Below are 18,838 nucleotides of genomic sequence, written 5' to 3' on the forward strand. Positions count from 1 at the left end.
TCTAGTGAGTGAATTCGTATAAATCACCCAATTTATCAGCATAATAAGTTGGTGCTTCGCCTGCCTTCAACGACTTGACATTCTCCTCGGTTTCAATTCCTGTCAACACTAATAACGTATCCAATCCACCATCTCTACCAAACTTCATATCGGTATTCAACCTGTCCCCCACCATCAATCCTCGCTTTGGGTTCTCTTTCAATCCCGGTAACTGCGCTTTAACAGCATCCATCATACTCTGGTTGGGTTTACCGCATATAGCATCGGGCTGTCTGCCACTTGCGTATGCAACACTCTCAATAACCGAACCTGCACCAATCAACAACTTACCCTTCATGGGGAACGTAGAATCAATATTTGTTGCAATAAAAGGGAGCGTCTTGTTATCCTTGAGCAAGTACTGCATCGTCATGGAGAGTTTGAGATAATTGATTTTAAATGTCAACCCACACACCACAGCACCCACCTGCGAGTCCAAGTTATCCAAGATGGGATTGTTTGGATTGAAATTGATCCCGTCTTCTTCCAACTTGGCATCTGTTCCACCAAGCGTCTTGTACCCAACTTCCTTCAACTCGGTCTCAATACCTTCTTCTCCCAAAACCCACACATGCTTGTCCTTGGGCAACTTGAGAATCTTGTCTATATATATTGCTGTAGCATAAGCAGATCCAAAGAGTTCCAGCTTATTCACATTCTTGATGCCCATTTTCTCAAACTTCTTCAAGTAGTCCTCTCGCGACTTTGTAGAATTATTCGTGACAAAGATGATTGTCTTATTCTTGGATCTGAGGTACTCCAAGGTTTCGCTAACCGATGGTAATAGATGATCACCAAGCCAAATGACTCCATCACAGTCAAATAAGAAGTAGTCGTATTTGTCGACTATCAAATCAAGCGCTTGTTTCCTATCGGTAATCTTCACAGACATTTGTTATTGCGTTTTCAAAAGAGAGCTTCCTTTTTTTTTTTGCGCTATGCTTTCTGCTTTATGCTTTATGCTTTGTGTATTCAGATATTTGGTTTTTAAACTTCCGTTTTAGCTAATGTTGATGTTATATGCTAGGAAGTTGTCACAACGGATACAAAATACGTGCGTTTCAAGATAAGCTCGTGGCTACCGTTTTGCCCAATTTTTTTTTTTGCGTTGAACTTTCTGTTTGAAACACTTGCGTTATCCGCGTGCGTGCAAATGTGAGTGTGCAAATGTGAGTGTGCAAGTGCAAGTGGGAAGTGCACGGGCAAGTGCACGGGCGCGCGCCTCTGCTCCATCTTTGGCGAAACCAATTTTATACTAAGAAACGGATTATTTGTAATCTATTAAGTATTGTTTCTTTATTGGCGTTGTTAGGCCGCTGGAAAATGAGGAGAGGACAAGGAAGAAAAAAAAACACAAACACTCTTAGTATTAAGCTTAGATATGCATATAGTATATGGTTAGGGATCTAATGGGTAACCCAAGTGTTCAAAAACTAAATAAAAAATGAAAATTAAAAAAAGCAAAAAAGGATAATAAGTTGAAAGAGTAGAAAAGAGTAGTAGGCAGTAAATTTGAGTAGTAAAGAGTAAATTTTAATAGTAAAGAGTAGGACTGGATCGAACAATGACAAGATCTAAAAAGGAAAAAGTGAATAGACATTAATTAGTAATCGAAGTGAACCAAAAAATTAACGATCCTAGAAATGTGAAAAGTTTTATTAAATGAGTAAACGTTGATAACATAAAAAGAACTTTCAGGTGGTATTGATCATGCAAATCGAGTATATATAGAGGAATTGAGTGAGGGAGTGAGGGAGTGAGGAGGGGGGGGGGGGGGGGGGGGGAGGGGGAGAAATAAAAAATTGGAATATGGAAAATATATAATGAGGTGTTTTCGCTACCACCCCCCCCTCCCACAAGCTTTTCTTTTTCTGATTTCTTTACAGCTTTATGAAATTAGCATATTGCGATAACAACATAGAAGTAGTTTAAAATGACAAGGCGAGTACAGTACTTGCAACTGGTCATGAGCGGTTTTATCGGTTCTAGCTCATACTTTCCAGGCGACTTACTTCTCACAGGAACAGCTAACTATTTTCAATGGCATAAGATTTTGAAAGATGTATGCGACGAGATTTCACCTGACTTGATTCCGTATTTGGAGAATGGGGAGATATCTTTTATCGAGGGAGAGGATGATGCTACCAGAAAGGATGCGATGCGCCTACTTGATCGTATTATCAATTTGGTCCTTAGAGACGCCGCAAGTGGCTATGTGCTTCGAGATGTAAATAGGTTTAATGGCACTGGACGTGAATTGTATTTGCATTTGCGCTCAATATACGGAGTCATTACAGTTCCATTTGCTATAAGTATCATGTATGACCTTCTTACAGGTGCGTGGAAGCAAAATGAAGGCTCAACGATAGATAGTTTGGAAAATGCTTACGATCGTGTAATGATCAATGTTGCACAACGGTTTAGTTTTGAAACTTACAATTTAATTGTATATTTGGCGATTTTAAAGAAGGAAGGCTTTCCTGTTGATGAATACATTAGAGCTTATCATGATATTTATGGCACTGGCTGGGAAGATTTTACATTGACAAATATGCAACGCATTATACACGAGAGGATGGATTTTCCTACCCAGTCTATTCCTGTGAATCCCAAGACATTTGTCTCTAAGAAAGTGTTCAAGTGTTTTAGATGTGGAGAGCCTGGTCACCTTGATCGGAACTGTCCTGCGCCACAACCTTTGTCTCATCTGAAATCTTAACTGAAAACTAATGAGTATCCCAGAAAGTCTAGTATGCGGTCTGCGTATTCTGGTACATATCAGATTACTTTTTTTTGCTTTTTGGAATCTGGTTATCTCGATAGTGGTGAGTAAAAACAAGGAGATTTTTGTGGGAAGCTGTTATTCAGCGATATTGCATCGTTACCTGAACCAGTCATAATACCACCACCTATGGATTTTGTTTAAAACTGAGGTCGTTGGATATTATAAACTAGCCGCTCGCTGCAAATGGTCATCCCTTAAGATGAAACTTTAAATTTAAAGGAAACAGTTGACGCGATTTGAAAAAAAAAAAACAAACAAAACAAACAAACAAACAAACAAACAAACAAACAAACAAATATTTGATTTGGTTATTATGGTTGACTATCAAAAAGTAGCAGGTTTTCACATTTTGGGGATTCTTTTATTTTGAGTGCAGCCAGAAAAATGGTTGGTGATATTCTACACTAGATTTAGTAATTTGTAATTGCAAAATCACGCAACTTATGATAGTGCCGAATAGCATTGTCCGTAAGAATCAATAGAACAAGTGGACTATTCAATACACAATAGTGGACAAGTTCTCAAAGATTTGAAAGAAAGTGTTTACAATCATGGAAGATTCATGTCAAGAAATGAGTTCAAGTATCCTTGTGGAACTTTTCTAGTGTACCAGTGAACCAAATACAAAGGGTTTTTCTTTTCTTTTTCTTTTCTTTTTCTTTTCTTTTTCTTTTCTTTTTCTTTTCTTTTTCATCTCTAGCTTCTCCTCGTTTATTCACACTACTAAGTGGCACAGATTGTTATCTATTTCTTCCAGTATTGGAAATGGAGATCTTTTTCAAAACTCCGACTAGCACCGCAATAGAGATATTTGTAGTAGAATTGGGGGTTTTCAATTGGGAAAAACGAAGAGGCGAAACGGCGCTTTTCTTTGAAAGGACAGTATTACCAAAATAAAAGAAAAAGAAAGAAAAAAAAAAGTCAAGTGGATGGACAAAGAGGTGGTCCCCACAAACCAACCCCACCCAACGGACTTTTCCTCTTTTCTTCCTTCCTTCTTTTTCTCTTTTTCTCTTTTTATTTATTTAATTATTTAACATTTTTTTTGTCCATAAATTAATTTCTTATGCTACATCCAGGAGGTCACGTGATTATAAGAGGGGGTGGGTGCTGGAGTTCGTGTTGTTAGTGGTTACGAAATAATGGGAAATTTTAGAGCAAAACATTCCAGAAGTTTACCAATCTATGATCTCGACTTTGCATGTCCTTGATTCCGGAGTTTACTTTTATTATTATTCCTATTATTATTATTTTCACTGCTATTGTTGTTGCCTTGTAGTATGAACGTAATTTTATCTACATAGTGTCAGGCTGTCGACAACAAACTAAAAGAGAAAAGGAAATGGAGAATGACAAGTGGTTATGATTAGAAAAAGGATAAACTAAGCTGAATTTTGTTGAGACAAAGCGGAAACTGATAAAAGGCAAATTAAACAAGCAAACAAGCAAACAAATGTTCAAGGGGATACTGGAGATCACCGAGTCTCCATTATTTATTTTTTTCTTGCAAATATTAGGCTGCATATTAGTTGGTGATCACTCAATCCAAATCTTTGATTAGTTCTTTTTGTTCCTTTTTTTTTTTTTTTGGTATATATCTTATAAACATTTTTGTATAAATGTTTGAGGAGTTTATGACACCACTTTAAATGAGGGATAAACTAGTGATGAACTCTCTTTTACCGAAGTGACCAGGACCATCAATAATAAATTCTCACAGTAGGTGGGTGCATCGGACATTTACTCGCAGGTACAGACAAGAAAATATTTGAGATCAAGAGACGAAAGCTGAAAAACAAGAAAAAGAAAAAGAAAAATAAAAATAAAAGAGAAAAAAAAAGACTTGGTATTGCCTTTTCAAGGTAAATACAATCCATTTTGTTTTCACAATTAGAACCATCATCAACAAAACCACCACAACCAGCACCACCAGCACCACCACAACCAGCATCTATTACAACTCAAAGAAAAAGTCATAGAAAAAAAAAAGATCAAAAAAAAAAAAATTAAAAATAGTTGGATACAATTTCTTCTTTGTAGTTTTGCAATTTTGTTTATTTTTTTTATTTATATTTTCGCTTTTATTTTTAGCTCAAATATCAAAGTTTAGCGCAGGTCCAAGACTTCAGGCGCACCTTATTAAACGATAGCCAATGAACAAGCAAAGGAGGAAAGAAACATGTGCGACAAACTCCGAGGTTGGTTATATGAGTTTCCAACTTGTCTAACTTTCACAAACTCACTTTTTTTTTCTCACGTCTTCTTTCTTCTTTTTTTTTTCATTGTTCTATTGTTCTTGTTACCACCATTAATTCTTTTTTCTTTCGGCAATATCTTTCTTTGTAGAGGTTGCTTGATCAGTTAATGTTGTTGTTCCTTAAGCAAAGCTAGTTTAAGTCCTAATGGCATTTCTTAAGTCCAAGTCATGTCTGCCGAGGCGAAAAAGACGAAGATAATAAAAAATAAAAAAAAATAAAAATAAAAAAATAAAAAAATAAAAAAAATAAAAATTATAGTTGTTGCAGCCCTTTGCTTAGGTAAGGCTGAAGGTGACACAAAAGCGTTTCAACAATTATTTTTTTCTTTGCCACCTTCCCAGTTGTTTCTCACTGTGACATGCACAACGCTGCTAGTCTCAGCAGGTTGATGTGTAGAAACCTATTACTTTCAGCAAATAAATAGTCACTAAAGACAAAGAAAAAAAAAAAAAAGAAGGCCCGTATCTTCAGCAACCGGAAAGAATCTTAAAGAGTTCAAGCTAACAAAATATTATCTTTTCAATACCGTAGAAGAAAAAATAAAATGAATTACAGGTGGTCAAGAAAACTGGAGTTAAGATTTACATAGTGCGGAGCAAGATGGTAGCCACGTTTACTCAAAAGCTCACCAATTGTAATAATTTTGGCCTCTACCCACTCTCCACCAACAAAGAAAAAAGAAAAAAAAAAGAAAACAACCATCTACACCACCATTATCGAAATTATAATTCCCAACATCACCAATACTACCCTCATTACCACCACTACCACTACCTACAACAGCAACTTTTACAGCTGGCGCATCTTTAAACCCCTCTTTTATTTCTCAAGAAATAGTTGCAAAATCCAAAAGAAAAATAAAATAACACACTTATAATTACAGTAGCTGCTAAGAAAAATAGAAACAAAAGAAAGAAGGAAAGAAAGAAAGAAAGAAAGTGAAGAGGATGATACCCACACGGCGTTATTCGTATCCTGATAATTTATTTGGGATACAAACTAAAAAAAAAACAAGCAAGTAAACAACAACAACAACAACAACAAGAAGAAGAAGTAAACAAAATAACTTAGTCCTGTTAATCTAATTGCCAAAGATCTTCACTAGATTACCATGATAATATTGAAGGGGCAGATTTCAGCATCAAGGTTGCAACCAAATGGTATCCAAAAAAAAAAAAAAAGAAAATAATACCCTATACCCCGCCATTCCCATCGCTTTTCCCATCTTTTATATCTCCCACTAAAATACTGATGTCGAACTTTTAAAAAAGACCATCTATAAAACACCCAGACTTTCCCACTCCAAGATCAACTTCATATCCATCTTCATTCTGTTTTCTTTTTTTTCTGGATTTCCTTTTTCTTTTTTCTATATTCAATTTATACTTTTTCAATTTGGTTGTCGTTATTACTGTTGTTTTCTAACTGTTTCAATTCTTAAGAAGTAGAACAAGAACAAGAACAAAAACAAAAAATAAAATTAAAGAACAAAACTACTATTAAATTTCCAAACCATTCAACATAAAGCACTAATCAGTTTTCACAATAATACACAATGGTTGAAGCAACTTCGTCACACTCAAAAGATGCCTACTCAGAGGACTCTTCAATTCAAAGGGTCGAAATAGGCAATGATGCCAGAGACTATGTGGTTTTGGGTAAACTCAAAATCTACAGACACGAATTACAAGCGGCATTGATGGATCCACTCACCGTGCAATCTCCATTCACACCTGCTCCAAAGACCAGTTTTGCAAACCCAGGTCCCTTGGGTCTTTGTGCGTTTGGTATCACAACCTTTATCTTGTGTTGTTATAACGCACGTGTTGGTGGTATCACCGTGCCAAACGCTGTGCTCGGTATGGCTGTTTTCTATGGTGGCTTGGCTCAGTTTTTGGCAGGAATTTGGGAGTTTTTCGTTGGAAACACTTTTGGTTGTACCGCACTTACCTCTTATGGTGCTTTTTGGTTGGCATGGGGAGCCATTTACATTCCAAGCTTTGGTATCAGAGCAGCTTATGCCGACGATCCAGCACAATTGACCCAGGCCGCAGGTATCTTTTTAACGGGCTGGGCAATCTTTACATTCATGCTTACTTTGTTGACATTTAAGACCTCGGTGGCATTTTGTACTTTGTTTTGCTCATTGACCATCACATTTATCTTTTTGGCCGTAGGTGACTACACGGGACAAGTTGTTTGCACCAAAGTTGGTGGTGTCTTTGGCGTCATCACTGCATTTTTGGCCTTCTACAATGCTTTTGCGGGTGTTGCCACTAAGCAAAACTCATACTTTGGCGCAAATGTCTTTCCATTGACCAAGAAGGAGTAAAGAAGATTGGAAGAGTAACAACTAGTACTCACAATGGGACGAGAGAGAGAGAAAGAGAGAGAGAGAGAGAGAGTCTGTGTGTGTGTGTGTGTGAATGTTACTTTGTGTGGAGAAAAAGTGAGTAATTATCACTATATTCTCATCTTGTTACAAAGAATGGGAGTGGTGGTTACTTACCAATTCAAGTCCAACTTACTGATTTTCTATTAATCTTCATCTTTCTTTTGTTCCGTTTTTGTTGCTATTGCTGTTATTTTGTTGTTCAGTTGTTCAGTTGTTCATGCTTATTGTTCATTTTTGTCAATTTTTTTTTAATTTTTTTTTTCCTTATTATCATTATCATATTATCAATAATTGAATCCGCTCTGGGGGGAGTTTGGGTTCCTTTATTTTGAAACATTTTTATAATTTTTTACTAATAGAACCATTATTTAACGACTTTTGAAATACATATGTTACGACTAATTATAGTTTTCCATTTCTTTTTTCTATTTCTTTTTTCAGCTAATTTTAAACAGTACATTTTTTCCCAGTTTATTTTATTTTATTTTATTTTTTTACTTCGTTCATCGCTTGTTCGTTATGTGAAATAATTTATTAGGATTTGCCATATCTTTTCTCGTATAAACCTAGAGCCTTGATGGGAAATAAAAATCTATAAGAAGGATACTCAATAGCGCAGCTGTGATTGAATACACCCTCTATATCTTCAAACTTCCATTCGCCACTCGGCAATTGTCTGTCCATCAAGAGCCTAATCCCTCTATCAATAGGTTCTCTGTGTGGATACTTGGCCAAAATCAAACCAATCAATGCCCACGCTGTTTGTACAACAAGCGATTTCTCAGCGTTAACATATGAGTGTGTCTCACAAGATTTCATGGATTCGGACCAGCCACCATCTTCCAATTGTTTGGATATTAAGAAATCACACCCACGTTTGGCCGATGCAGAATTTGAATAGTGCATACCAACACTGTCAAGTGCTTCCAATGCAAACATCGAGGCATAGGTGTAACATATACCCCAGCATCCATACCATGACCCATCATGCTTATCTTGAGCACCAATAATATACTGGATCGCACTAGCAATTGTCCTTTGAATCAACTCAGGTTTATAGTCAGGGTAATGTTTGTGAAAATAGGTCAAGCCCAAAACGGACGAGTCCGTGCACTCGACATATGGATATTCCACCATTATATTATTGAACACTTCGGCGGGGTTGAGCTTTTCGAGCAACAAAGTGGCTTTGATACCTTCATATGTGGAAAATGAACCAAACTCCCAATCGCCAATATTTTGTATTTGGAGCAACACCTCGACTGCCTCGTACAAATCCACATCTCTGATCTCGTCTCTAATATCAGCAAATCTTTCATCATTTCTCACCATAATAATGGCCTTCATCGCTTCAGCAGTGCAATCGCTTACTGTATAGCCCTGGTCTTTGGTACTGAAAGGCCAAGCTCCTTTTCTTCGATCTCTAAAGCTTCCTTCAACACAATTTTCAGTAAACTGCGACCGCACCAAGAACAAATAGGCTTTTCTAATCATATCTTGAAACTGAGGCTTGTCTACAAGTCCGGTCATAAAGAAATATTGCACCATAAACGCGGCATCCCACGTTTGCACCCCGTTGGTACCCATAACTGTCATACCTTGTGGCCCATGAAATATGATATCATTCATTCTGCGCTGCAAACCGGCAAAGTTTTTTGACCTGGGACCCTCATGGAAATAGGTCACTACAACATTGAGGGCAAAACTAACAGGGGCAATGCACAAGTAATCCGTGTTCTTGTATTCTTTTTCAATTAAAGGATAGGTTTTGGAATTGACCCAGTTTAGGAGCCATTGTGGTCTTAATTTTTCCCACTTGCTCAAAAAGAAATTGGCCATGTCTAGAATCTTTGTATGTGGATAGTACAAATCAACGCCACAAACATTGTTTCGGTTATCACCAAACTTTATTGTTTCATAAGGAAGTTGACTTGGTAGGTATATCTCGCTTCTCAATTGCTCTAGTAGAGGGTCCAATTTGCACTGAACTCTGTTGGCAGAAAGATATCCCAATGGCAAATATATGGCTCTTGTATGCACCCACCACCTTCCCGGGTGGATTGGAAGTGCATATGGCAAGGTCCACAACTCTGGTGGCGCTGGATTGACACCTTCCCAATCATAGAGATTGAGTATTGCGAGCCATGCCTTTCCCCAATGCGGATTCCTTAAGGCGCCACCCAATTTGTGCAATGTTTTCCGTGCTTTGATAATTACTGGATGATCGGAGGGAAGACCCAATAGCCTGAGACATATGTAGTTCATTGTAGTTCCAAAACATGTTGACTTGTCAACCGAATGCAACCCCCACCCACCATCGACTGGATGGGCCGAATTTACAATATAACGTATCAACTCAATCTTGAAAGCTTCTGGTATTGGAGTTTGACAAAAATAGTGGGCACCAACGTATCCAATATTCAAAAACATAGGGCCCTTGTATTGGCACGGGAAAATCCCATTGTCAAGTTGGAGTAGCTTGAAAAACTCTGCGCCCTTTTCAGCGGCCTCGCCTGCTGTCTGAGGTGTTGAGCTCTGTGGTGTTGGAAAATCTGGAGAGTTGAGTAACCATTGCTCGTACGTTGACTGAGGCTCTTCGCTAGCCTCATTTGAAGTGAGGTAGTGCCATGTTTCTCGACCAAGGGGATCGGTACGGAGCCGCCAGCGACTTGGATCTGTTCTGGGAAGCCCAAGTTCCTCTGAGTAAAACATTTTTGCTCAATTGAACCTAACAAAAGAATTAAAAAAAAAAAGAAAGAAAAAGTTTGGAATATTCTTGTTATCCAGTCACTACTGTTTAAAATCTGAGGTGGTCGTATGGGGGGTAGGTAGTATGGAAAAATATAAAATGTAATGTCAAGTTACTGTTGACGCGTAGGATTAGAGAAGTGTTGCAGCGGGCCTGTCGTATAAGCAGGGACTAGTCAATTTCTTACTCGCACGCACACACGCACAAACTCAGATAAATTTACACACATTCATACACATTTACACATACACACACACACACACACACACACTCTCTCTCTCTCTCTCTCTCTCTCTCTCTCTTTCTCTCTATTTTTGCAAAACACAAGGAGATGGAGACCCACTTGAGGGTAGTGTACTTTTGTACAAAGAAAAAAACATAAAGAGTGTCAGAAATAAAAAAAAAAAAAAGAGTGAAACACTTGGTAGCAACTCCATCTGACAAATTTGAGTTATTGGGACAACAAGCAATGGAGAGAGTGGGTGTGAATGTGTCGGTGTGTGTGTGACTGTAGTACTGGAACACAAAGCTTCGTACTCTCTTGTTTTTTTTTTTTTTCCTTTTCTACAATTTCCATCGAGAAAGAAAGAAAGAAAGAAAGAAAGAGAAAGAAAGAGAAAGAGAAAGAAAAGCGTTTTATCTGAAAGAGGTTATTAGGGTAAACAATTGAGCATCACTAATAGTTTTTTTTTTTAAAGAAAAAAAAAAGGAAAACAAAAAAAATAAAAAAGAAAACCTTTTATTATATGGAATATAGAAAAGGAACAACAAGATTTATATCCATTCCTCCTTCTCATAGTTTACTGTATTAATATAATAAGTTTAATTGTTCACTTGTACATAGAGAGTTGAATACTAAGGAGTCCCACCCTTTTTTGTTTCCATCGAAGTATTTGATATAATGGGCAAAAGAACACTAGAGAACTCAAAAGAAAGTATTGGTTTGAAACAGCGAGATGGGGCTGTACAAGAGGAAGATGAGTTCACGGCGTTCTCAGATAGGGAAGAAGACATGAATGGAGCTAAAGCAAATGGACACCATGTTGGAGATAGTCATCGTAAAAATAATAATAATAATAATAATCATAATCATAATAATAATAATAATAATAACGAGATGGAGGATGAAGACGAAGACGAAGATGAAGATGAAGATGGCGATGGCGATGGCGATGATGATGATGATGATGAGGAAGACGATCAGGCGCAAGAAAAATCACTCCAGCCACCAACAAAGAAACAAAAAAAGCAGCTCACGGCACAGGATATTCAGATGGCTAGAGAAACAGCAGAGCTTTTCAAGTCCAACATTTTCAAACTTCAAATCGATGAGTTGTTGAAGGAAGTGAAAGTAAAGAGCCACCACGAGGAGAAAATGGAAAAAGTCTTGCATCGTTTACATGATCTCATAAAACAAATACCATCAACCGAAAACTTGACATTGCAACAAGCTGAACATTTGTTCAATTCCAAGAAAATTGCAATCCCATTTCCTGACCCAAAACCCACTAATGTAAAATACCAATTTCTGTACAAGACACCCGATGAAGTATCCTTGGTGGGATCGTATGGTCTCAAGACCGGTATTAATCAAGGCTCAAGTATCGAGATGGCAGTCACAATGCCAAAGGAGATGTTTCAACCCAAGGACTATTTAAATTATAGAGCATTATACAAAAGAGCATTTTACTTGGCATACCTTGCTGATCATTTGATGTCATTGACCAAGAAAAATAACTTGCCAGTGAAAATCTCATACCATTACCTCAACGACGACGTATTGAATCCAGTATTGCGAATTGAAAGTATCAAGACAGAGAACCCAAAGGACTTGATTTTTTTCAAAACAAAATACACCATAAACTTAATTGCGGCTTTCCCCTTTGGTGTGTTTGATCATAAGAAATTACTTCCCGATAAGAATTGTATTCGTGTGCAAACCGACTTGCTAGAGTTGCCAGCAACACCAATATATAATGCAAGCATCATTACGCAATCATCCTACGACTATTATCTTAAGTATTTGTATGCAATGAAAAAGTCAACAGAGGCATTCAAAGACGCTTGTATACTAGGGAGACTATGGTTGCAACAGCGTGGATTTAATTCATCGTTCAATGACGGGGGGTTTGGACATTTTGAGTTTGCAATCTTACTCAGTGCATTGCTCAGTGGAGGCGGTGTCAATGGTAATAAAGTTTTGATGAGTGGATTCTCCTCATACCAATTGTTTAAAGGTGCAATTCAGTATCTTGCCACAACTAATTTACGCAAAGGCTACTTGTCTTTCTCTTCTCAAATCGGAAGAGGTGGAGGAGGAGAGAATGTACCTGCTAAGTACAAACCAGAAGGTTTTGGAGTTCCCACAATCTTTGACAAAAATACCAAACTTAATGTACTTTGGAAGATGACATCAGCATCATATGACGCATTGCAAAACACAGCAGTGCAAACCATGAGTTTGCTCACGGATATTGTGCGCGATCGATTTGATCCAATCTTGTTGCAAAAATCAACATTTGAACCTTTGAGATATGATATAGTCTTGACAGTGAATATACCGGAAGATGTACACGATCAATTTGGCGCAACAGAGAAAATCAAATTTATATCATTTGACAATTTTGTCATCTACAAGCTATACACTATTCTCGAGAATGCTTTGGGAAACAGGGTATCATATATCAATATCAAGAATGAAAAACCAACGACAACTTATTCCATTGCAAAGAGGAAACCAACTTACCTGAGTGATACTTTTGTTATTGGTCTTCAAGTGAATCCAGACGAAGTCGATAAATTGGTCACCAAAGGTCCAAACAACAATGAAAAAGAGGAAGGTGCGAGATTCAGACTGTTTTGGGGTCAAAAGGCTTCTTTAAGGAGGTTCAAGGATAGTAGTATTCATCATTGTGTCGTGTGGTCAATAACTACCAAAAACCCCATCATTGTTTCGATTATAGAGTATGCGCTTGATTTGCACTTGTCGTCAGAGATTTCTCAGTTGATTGGTACCAATGTTGGGGATTTTGAGCAAAGATTACCTGTACCATTATTGCCCACGGCATCGAACCAGGTTACAAACTCGTTGGTGAGCTATAATGCATTGAGAACTGCATTTGACTCCTTGTCAAAAAATTTGAGTAATTTGGATTTACCTTTGCGAGTCAAGAGTATATTGCCTGCTTCGCTGTCGTTGAGATATTCATCGGTTTTGCAACCGGTTCCATTTGCAGTATCCAACCCAGACTTCTGGAATGATTGCATCGTCCAATTTGAGATTTCTTCTAGATGGCCAGATGAAATCAGTGCAGTTGAGAAGGTAAAATCAGCATTATTGCTTCAATTACGCGAGAAGTTACAAAATACTGGTTACAATAGTTTCGTAACACAAGACCAATCTGTGCCGTTCAATCAAGATACTACGGCATTGAACATATTGACTCCGGAAGGTTACGGTTTTAGGCTAAAAGTGTTGACGGAAAGAGATGAGACGTTGTATCTTCGAGCAGTGTCTAATGCTGAAAAACAGAAAGCTTTGGTACAAGAAGTGTACTTGAGCTTTGTGAGAGCTTACCAAGGAGCAGTTAAACATAACAGGACAATTTCACAGCTCGCGCAGCATTTCCAATACTTTTCACCGACGGTTCGTTTGTTCAAACTCTGGTTAGATTCGCAATTGTTGCTTACCCATTTTAATGAAGAGTTGGTTGAATTACTTGTTTTGAAATCATTTGTTGATCCTGCACCATATTCTATTCCAAACTCAGTTGAGAATGGGTTTTTGCAAACCCTTTATTTCTTGGCCAATTGGAATTGGAAAGAAGCACCACTTATTCTTGATTTGGTCAAATCCACTGCGGAAGATGATAGTAAATTGAGTGACAAGCTCACCATTCAGGCTTACAGAGTTATTGAGGAGAACTTTAACAAGATTAGAAAAAACGACCCGTCCGGAATCAAGACTCAACTATTTGTTGGTACTAAAGATGATCCGTCGGGTATACTTTGGTCGAGTAATTTGACATTACCAATCGCTACTCGATTAACAGGACTTTCTAGAGTTGCACTTAACTTGCTAAAGACCCAAGGTATAAGCAAAAACAATTTGGATCTTTTGTTTACTCCAGCGTTGCAGGATTATGACTTCACAATCCAAGCTAAACCACAAAATCTTACAACCAGTTCGGGTGTCTTGCCTCCAAATACATTTAAAAACTTGATTCAGCCATTAACATCATATCCTAGTAGCTTGGAATCCAAGTACGACCCTATTCAATTATATGTCAAGGATTTGAATGACAAATTCGGTAACTGCATAATATTTTCGGTCAAGAAGTTTACTGGTCTTTGTCCCAAGAATGAAAATGTCATTGGCGGTTTGTTCGTACCGTCGACCTTGGGAAGAAAGAAATTCAGAGTCAACTCTGGATTGAATGTTGCACCAGTAGAAGATGAAAAGAGTGCAGATGAGGTGGAGTTGAATAAAGAAGCAGTCTTTGACCAAATAAAAATTCTTGGAGGCGATTTGGTTGCTGCATTCAATACCCGGAAATAGTTAGTTTATCATTCTACTTTCATTAATGCTTTCCCATCTTCTAAAGTCTCTCCGTCTCCCTTCTACTTTCCACACCCTCTTCATCCCATAATATCTCTAACCAACCTTTTTTTTTTCTCACTTCTTTTGCTAATGATTCTATACAACAAAGTGTTTGAAAATTTATCCAATTACTTGATTATTGAACTGGTCTTTAAATTGTTCAAAAAGTATTGTTTTTCGGGTAGTTAATGGAGGGAACTGTAATTTTCTTCATACACTTCTCTGCACACATGTATATAAAATATATATATAAAGATGTATATATATTTATTATATATATGAGTGCAGTGTTTGCTATTTACGCTGTGTAAGAAACAAATTGCGACACGACATTAAAACAGTACGGTATATACTATAATTGCGCGGTGCACCTCCGACTGCTAGTTGTGAAACCTGCTACAACCAAAAGAAAATCGGTAGTTCTTTCTATCAACTGGTTTAAAAGATATCTTTATACATATAAGCAAAACAGTATATAAAAGTGGAACTCCTCACATCCTCCTTCTTTTCCCTCCCCCCTTCCACTTTTTTTCCCCGTTTATTGCCATTTTTTTGGTACTATATTTTTGTCCTGATCTTAACAAATAAAAAGATTAATGTACCCTGGTCGACTATAAAACAAAGTTGAAATTAAAACCAAAAATTGAAATTAAATTTCACAAGCTAACATTTAATCCATCAATTAGACCTTCAATTTATTCATTATGGCAACCTCGCATGTAAGTTTGGAGGCTGAGCTCCAAGCTTTCAATACACAGCAGTACCCTACAGTATATCAAACAATACGCAATAATCGAAGTGTGCTATACAAACGTAAGAAGCATTTCTTATCCGATCTTCGATCCTCGATTCAAGTGGTTGAAGTTGTTCTCATCATCATTATATACCTACGGGATGTTTCCTTTTTCAAGCTCATTATACGATATGTCGTACATTTAAGCATAAAAGCCATTGATCCACATCACATTATTCAAAATTTTGGTATGAGTGGGCAGAATGCGCTGCTAAGTGGAGAACACCGACGGTCAATGGTGAAGATCAGTTTGAGAGGTTTACTCTTGGGAAACTTATTTTGTCTTTTATCGCATTTGCTCCTTGGTGTAAGGACGCAAAAAGTAGGAGTTTTTGGAGACGAGTACCTGTATGGAGGAATGAATGTTATGTTTATCGGAGAAAAGCTTCCACTGCTGCGATTTGAAATAGTCGCATTTGATTTGGCTATATTTGCTACGCAATTGATCTTCCACTACCTACTGGGGATAGTTGAGGATCTGGAAGTTTTAGAAGGAAGAACTGCTTTGGGACAGGAACTTGGAACCCATGAGACAGAGTTGCAAGAAGTTGGAATACAAACAAGAGATTCGAACGAGACGATGGAAAGTTCTGCAGGAGGAGAGTACGGGGAAAGCAATCGTGTACAAAAGGTATTAACTGGAGAAGATGGATATGATGGCAACGTGCATCTCTTGACTATTGACCTTATGGCTGGTATTGAAAAAGTAATGAACTATGAAATAATACTGCGTATTTATAGGCCAGAGGGTAATATAGCGTGAAGCTTTAAATAACAAGATGTTTATTTTAAACTTTTCCATTCCATTATCTGCTCCTTCTTTGTTTTCGTTCCGATTCGCCTTTGTTTTTTTTTTTTTCTTTCTTTTCTTTTCTTTTTTTGCAGTCTTCTTTCGTTTCTTTCCATAATGTACATATTATTTTGAGTTTGCTCCCAAGAATTAAAAGTATATTTCAGTAAATGCTTTGGCAGTAAACTTTTTACCACAGTCTGTAGCTGGACATACCCTGGGCTGATACGCATCCGGATTCTTTACGCTTAGTACATTGGTGTTGCCCTTTTTAGCTACCCTTGAAGGCCTGTTTCCGATATTCTTCACACATCGTCCACAGAATGTGTGACCACATTTGGCAACAAAAACCCGTTTGCTCAAGTCTATATCCACCTGGGTAAACGGATGCACGCAAAACCATGGGGCTTGTGCTTTATACTGCTTCACGTACATTGAAAAATTTTCGTCGTATATAGGGTCGCTTTTGAAATCGTCTGGGGCTCCCTCACCAAGCACTATAGCACAAAGCTCACATACAAATGTTTCACTAGGTTTGATGGTGTTGGTGTGTGTACCTTTCAGTTGCTCGTTTTGCACTGCTTCTTGTTTTTCTTTCAAATATTTTTTATTAAAGTCTGATTCTCTTTGCACTCTTTCATCTAGAATTCGGTTATTATCTTCCTCGATCCTTTGGAAAATACTTTGTTCTGCTTCGCTCATATCATCTTGTAGTCCAAATCCCATTTCAAACTCTGCATAGCGCCCCAATTCATGTTCAAATCGAGCCAAATGTGGCCATGACGGTGACATAAATTCTCTATATATCTGCGGGATCCTTCTTCCATTTGCACTTCTCATCATACGATGGCGAGAACGATTACGATCTGAGATATAGTCACCCATAACCATCTCACTAAATCTTTGTAGGCTTGGTAAATGAAAATGGCGACGCGCATTAGGTTGCGGTTGCGGTTGCAACTGCGGCTGTCCCTGACCTGGTTGTACAATATGCGGGACGTAATCAGGATCTGTTAAGGTATGTTGCCTTCGAGAGTGCGAACGTTGTAAATGTCGCCGAGAAAGTGATGACTGTTGTTGTTGTTGTTGTCGTTGCTGTTGTCGAGATTGCAGCGTTGCCGCTGGTGGCTGTTGGTTTTGGTTTTGGTTTTGGTTTTGGTTTGTCACAAATGGAATAGATAGTCGAGACGTTTCTGGGTCGGATAGAGTATTCGTAGGCTGGTGAGAATGGCTGTATAGATAATAAGGAGAAGTATTTCTCATTGATCTCGAGTTATTAGCAACACTGACGTGCTGCCCGTGTTGTCCATGTTGCCTATAAAATGCACCCCATGCCAGGGGGTCCGCTGTCTCATCTGCTTGAAAATGGTATGGTCCAACAGGCGTGTGGATAAAAGACTGATTATTTTGGGGATACTCAACTTGTCTAACTTCTGTGATTTGTAGATCGTCGTCCTCATCGTTGTCGTCATTTACTAAGTCAACTACACTCCCATCAATGTTGTCGTTGCCATCCTCGTCCTCATCGTTATCATTAATATTGGATTCTCCATCGTTGTTGTCGTCAAAAACTATCTCTCCATTGTCTCCAATATCATCGTCAACAAATATCTCTCTATTGGAATTGCTTCTTCTCCTTCTCATTCTCAATCGTCTCCTTCTTTGTAAATGTTCATTGGGTGCAACACTGCCTCGACTGGAATCTCGTCTATGAGACGGTATACTGTTCACAAATTCTGGGAACGTGTCATTATCTAAAGAAACCAGTGGTATCAGAGTCGATACAGTATTTCTAAAAGACCTCAGTGTAGTTGGATGTGTTGAGCTGACGGCAACTATTTCAATATCGTCATCGTTCACATCAGTTTCGTTGTCTTCGCCATTTTCGTGTGCGCCGCCGCCTTCATGGCTCCTTTCTTCCAGGATAAAGTCTTGCAAATTAATCGTTTGTGGGTGTGATAGGCTACTTATACGAGATTGTTGTGGTGAGGTCCCGGTTGATGATATCTCAATGATTGAGTTGTTTGTTGAATCACCTCTGTGCCTCTTTCTAGGTCGCAAACTCGAAATCGGAGGCGAAGATGGAGACGGGGAGGAATGCAGTGGGGTAAGCCTTGTAGACATTCCGTATATATGCTATACTGTAATATGTGAATGCAAAATAATATAGTAATGAAAGCTTGTGAAAAGTAATCTTTTCAAAGCAAAAAAAGCAAAAAAAGCAAAAAAAGCAAAAAAAAAAATACAAAAAAAACAAGATGATATAAATTTGTCTAATGTTGGATATAAAAACCGGTTATCTTCTTTTGGTATCGATCAGTGGTGCTTCTATCTTCCACTCATTTAATATGTAGTGTATCAATAACAAGTAATAGACAGGTAAGAGCTGAGTATGTCAATAATGACAAGTGGATTGATTTCTATATCTC

The 18,838-nt window shown here is 37.9% G+C and overlaps 7 protein-coding genes across 7 annotated transcripts; 4 read left to right on the forward strand and 3 right to left on the reverse strand. All coding sequences in view use genetic code 12, as the record gives it.

Moving 5' to 3' along the window:
* Position 1: 1 nt before the first annotated feature.
* On the reverse strand, positions 2-931 carry pho2_1 (4-nitrophenylphosphatase; the record flags this gene model as incomplete). Its single annotated transcript, XM_001528000.2, has 1 exon — positions 2-931. The coding sequence occupies one exon, from the start codon at positions 929-931 to the stop codon at positions 2-4; it is 930 nt and encodes a 309-aa protein (XP_001528050.2).
* Positions 932-1,972: 1,041 nt separating this feature from the next.
* On the forward strand, positions 1,973-2,758 carry PVL30_000555 (uncharacterized protein; the record flags this gene model as incomplete). Its single annotated transcript, XM_001528001.2, has 1 exon — positions 1,973-2,758. The coding sequence occupies one exon, from the start codon at positions 1,973-1,975 to the stop codon at positions 2,756-2,758; it is 786 nt and encodes a 261-aa protein (XP_001528051.2).
* Positions 2,759-6,637: 3,879 nt separating this feature from the next.
* On the forward strand, positions 6,638-7,414 carry mug86_1 (Meiotically up-regulated protein 86 protein; the record flags this gene model as incomplete). The annotated part of the gene is made up of 1 exon (XM_001528002.2): positions 6,638-7,414. The coding sequence occupies one exon, from the start codon at positions 6,638-6,640 to the stop codon at positions 7,412-7,414; it is 777 nt and encodes a 258-aa protein (XP_001528052.1).
* Positions 7,415-8,011: 597 nt separating this feature from the next.
* Positions 8,012-10,189, reverse strand: ERG7 (Lanosterol synthase (Oxidosqualene--lanosterol cyclase); the record flags this gene model as incomplete). The annotated part of the gene is made up of 1 exon (XM_001528003.2): positions 8,012-10,189. One exon carries the CDS (start codon positions 10,187-10,189, stop codon positions 8,012-8,014), a length of 2,178 nt encoding a protein of 725 aa, XP_001528053.2.
* A 938-nt stretch (positions 10,190-11,127) lies between these two features.
* UTP22 (U3 snoRNP protein) lies at positions 11,128-14,784 on the forward strand (the record flags this gene model as incomplete). The annotated part of the gene is made up of 1 exon (XM_001528004.2): positions 11,128-14,784. The coding sequence occupies one exon, from the start codon at positions 11,128-11,130 to the stop codon at positions 14,782-14,784; it is 3,657 nt and encodes a 1,218-aa protein (XP_001528054.2).
* A 746-nt stretch (positions 14,785-15,530) lies between these two features.
* Positions 15,531-16,382, forward strand: PVL30_000559 (uncharacterized protein; the record flags this gene model as incomplete). The annotated part of the gene is made up of 1 exon (XM_001528005.1): positions 15,531-16,382. The coding sequence occupies one exon, from the start codon at positions 15,531-15,533 to the stop codon at positions 16,380-16,382; it is 852 nt and encodes a 283-aa protein (XP_001528055.2).
* Positions 16,383-16,559: 177 nt separating this feature from the next.
* Positions 16,560-18,533, reverse strand: PVL30_000560 (uncharacterized protein; the record flags this gene model as incomplete). Its single annotated transcript, XM_001528006.2, has 1 exon — positions 16,560-18,533. One exon carries the CDS (start codon positions 18,531-18,533, stop codon positions 16,560-16,562), a length of 1,974 nt encoding a protein of 657 aa, XP_001528056.2.
* Between the last annotated feature and the right edge of the window lie 305 nt (positions 18,534-18,838).

Source organism: Lodderomyces elongisporus, chromosome 1 (genome assembly GCF_030384665.1).
Source record: "Lodderomyces elongisporus chromosome 1, complete sequence".
NCBI classification, from domain to species: Eukaryota; Fungi; Ascomycota; class Pichiomycetes; order Serinales; family Debaryomycetaceae; genus Lodderomyces; species Lodderomyces elongisporus.